This window comes from Tupaia chinensis, unplaced genomic scaffold (genome assembly GCF_000334495.1).
Source record: "Tupaia chinensis unplaced genomic scaffold, TupChi_1.0 Scaffold000198_1, whole genome shotgun sequence".
Lineage (NCBI taxonomy): Eukaryota > Metazoa > Chordata > Mammalia > Scandentia > Tupaiidae > Tupaia > Tupaia belangeri.
Window position 1 is genome coordinate 428568 of NW_006159673.1, and position 3648 is coordinate 432215.

The following is a 3648-nucleotide window of genomic DNA, read 5'->3' on the forward strand; positions in this document are numbered from 1 at the left end:
AATCTATTTCAGTTATGTCACAGAAATGTCATATTCATTCAAAGAGTTATTTGTCATATACAAGTTGGCGTGTTCTGGCCGGCGCAATGCTGACCGCAAAGTGAAAAGGCTGAGCGTAACACTAAAGAATGCCGACGTGTAACGGGGAGAGGTATCTGCATACTAACTGTGATGTTCCCACTGTCACATTACCTTCAGCTCGAAGATCAGTCAGAGAGAGAAACTCGGCCTCACCTGTGACAGTCAGACAGTGGAAGGAGAAATGCCAGTGAAGTGAGTTGCCATTTACTGTCTTTTTCTCTCAGAAGATGTACGAATGAAACCCTTGCGCCTTCGTTCTTCTCGAAGCTTTGTTTCCTTTGTTTTTGATCCATGTGCTAATTGTCATCTTTCTTCCTGATCGATTTCTTTCTGCTTTCTCTCTTGATCTCTTCTTTTTAAAACTAGGTCAGTAACGTGTGGCTCCCCTTCGCAACTAATCCTTTAGGTGTGTTAGAGAGAGACAGGGGCTGAAGAGTAGGAAGACCACTGGTCCCTCCTTACCGATGCTTTTCCAAATGACGCCCTGAGTTAGAGACAGAACAAAGCAGGACCCCCCACACAAGGTCTTTCTCATCACAGCGCTTATTGCGCAATGTCTCCATGGATGTGAAAGGCTGGGTAAGGAAGCAGCTGTCGTTTCTGGAGCACATGGACTCTGCTGGCATTTTCCCTCTCCAGCACACCGCTAATTGAGTGTGAACAGCTAAGTTGTTGGAGTCTACATGTTGTAATGCAATACAACTGGTTCTAGCTGGCACAATTAGCAAGATAGCTGGTAGCTCTCACGCAGTTCCCATCTGGCTGGACTCCTGTCCGGACGCATTATCTGGATACCGCTGGCCTTGATGGCATTCGCTTAATGAAGGAAGCAGAAAGGAAATCGGCCAAAACCCCATGAAGTACTAAGTGCAGTTTTGGCTCCAGACACACAGTGGATATTCCTGGCGAGTCACACGCAGGCGAAAAGTGGCCGTGATTATGCATGATGATTTACTACAGACACACGCGTGGGCGTGAGAAAGTCCAGACAAAATCTCTGTTGAAGTGATGACTGAACTCCAAATAAAAGCGAGAGATGAGGGAGTGGCCCGCAGTCCACTTATCTAAGGGAACAGAAGGGAAGTCAACCAAGGACAGGGAGGGACAGCTCCCCGCTTTGGGCCTCCAGCTTTATCCGTGAATTTCTTTGTAACGCTCGTACAGGTGCGCATTTCAGATTATCAAGCCATGTTGCTGAGTCACACCTAACGGCAGCGTCCTGATTTTTAAGAAATGTCTTCTGTTTACTTTCCAAAGGTGCAAGCCTAAAGAATGTATTTTGGATAAGCTTGTTATTAGGTAGCCAATTTCCACCCTTGAATTATTATTTAGAGGAAATAATTGCCTGATGGGAAAAAAGATTCTGTTTTAGAAAACTCGCTTCCCATGTAGTTATAAATGTTCCAAAACCTGAATTAAAGTACAAGCAGGGATGTACCGACTTCCACCCCAGGAGGAGGTGTGGAACGAGACTGGGTTACTAGCACACGCGCCTCTGAATGCTAGCCCTGCCTTTGGCTGGCTGTGACATGTGGCCCCAGGCATCAGCATCGCTGACCCTCTTCACCCACGGGTAAAACGGAAATAAAAGAGACTTCTTGCTGAGGTTCAGTGAGGAAATGCGTACGAGTGTTCAGGGCAGTGGGGTGTACACTATCAACATTCAATACCGTGCTGTTCATTTCACGCTATTATCGATATTGTCTTTTAGTTTATTTCCAAGTGCCAATAATTGCTTTTCCGCTGACTTAGAATTACACGTGAAAACCCAAATTTAAAACACGTAAGTAGCAATGAATACGCAACATTCTTTAAAATAGCTCCATTTCCCCTAATTTCTGAAAAGCGAATACCGCATCGCTTCCAACCCTTGCAGCACATCAGATAGTCAAAACTGAAATTCGTGGGTGGAAACGAGGTGAGAAATGGTCCACTCCTGACATTATCACACACCAGCAGGCTCACTCCTTCAGAGTGTTGAAAAGCAGCTATTCCATTTATTGCAATGTCAGCATTTTGTGGACATTAATTAATGCTAGACTCTGCCACTGTCTCTAATTCTATTTTCTATAATATTTTCTGTCTATAGCAATGGAATATCTATGACGTTTTAGTATCTGTCTGTAATTCAGAACTATAGAAATTTTCCTTTTGTCCTTGGTTTTATACCCTTCCACTGAATTGGCTTCTTCTGTTTAACTGTTTCCTACATTAATAAAGACCGTAAGGATGGCTACTATTTAGCTGAAGAGTTCCATTCTGCAAAGATTCTTTTGCATGGGCCAACAGGTGGCATGGTGCTTAAGGCGCTAGACTGCCACATGATTGACCACAGGTCAAGTCCTGAACAGCAGCTTAAAAATCACACTGGGCGCTTATGCATGCATGCCTAAAAACCCAAGAGGAGAATAGAGGAGAAGAAATTGTGGCGTGGTCATCCCCCACTGCGAATGATTTCTCACTTACTCTCTCTGTCTCTCTGTCTCTGGTGAGTGCATGCACCCTACAGCAAAAACAAACAAACAAAAACCTCCCAAAAAAAAAAAAAAAAAAAGAATTCTTGCACATTTACGAGGCATTTCATGAACTATTCTTTTTGCTTTTTTCTTAAACAAAACCTGGTCCTTCCTAAAGCACAAGACGTGCCCCGATGCCTTCAAGAATGGACGCTGCCCCCTGTCAACAGCCTCACGTACCACAGGGTCAAGAGTGAGGTCTGCTGTGCTCTGCTGTCCCCAGAGATGCTTCCACAGCCCGCCTCCTCTGTCCTCGTCCAGCACACACTTGGTCTTCGAATGTCACACGACTTTGCTAAACCTCTGCTCTTCCACTGACGGCTTTAACACCGGCCATTACCTGGGCTTTGGTTGTCCATTGATTATTCGTTGCTATAGTCAACACATGTTTCTTGGACCAGACCCACTCTTCTTTGTGCTAGGAAAAAAATTCAGTCCTATCATCAGAGAACTTATGTACTAATTAAGAGGTAGATGTTCATCCTCACGTGAGTTTGCTTAGATTCTTCCTGGGGTTTTGCCTGGACAGCTGTCACTCATTCACAATGGGTGTGCTGTGTGGCCAGGCTCCCCTCTCCCTGAGTAGTTAGAAGATTCCACAAGTACTAAGTAGTAGACATACATTTCCATACCCTGCTAACCACCAGATTTGTGTCTGCAAATAGAGATCTTTTAAACATCTTCATTTTAAGTGACCATGTGATAGTTGAAATTTTTCTAAAAACTAATATGTGAGTCATGTGAAATATAGCAGAAGCTTAGTTGGATAACAGGTTATGTACACAAAAGCCCTTCCAGGGACCAGGGGATGGCATAGTGGTTATGTCAGGGTTATGACTCCCACATGGCTGACGGCCATTCAAGTCCCAGACCTGGTAGCTTGAAAATCATGCCTGGGGCATGTGCGTGCATGCACAAAATCCCGAGAGGAGGATAGAGGAGAAGGCATTGTCATGTGGCCATCCCCTCAGGGGGTTGCTTTCTCACTTTCTTTCTCACTGTCTCTGTCTCTCTCTGCAGCAAGCATACAGGTCCTATGGCAAAAATCTCT

At 44.7% G+C, this 3648-nt stretch overlaps 1 protein-coding gene across 1 annotated transcript in view; it reads left to right on the top strand.

The window, feature by feature from the left end:
• Positions 1-262: 262 nt before the first annotated feature.
• RGS21 (regulator of G protein signaling 21) overlaps positions 263-3648 on the top strand; it is a 34558-nt gene continuing 31172 nt past the window's right edge. The window contains exon 1 of the mRNA XM_027771253.1: positions 263-273. Within this exon, the coding sequence (XP_027627054.1) occupies positions 263-273 (11 nt within the window). The remainder of the gene's footprint in view (positions 274-3648) is intronic.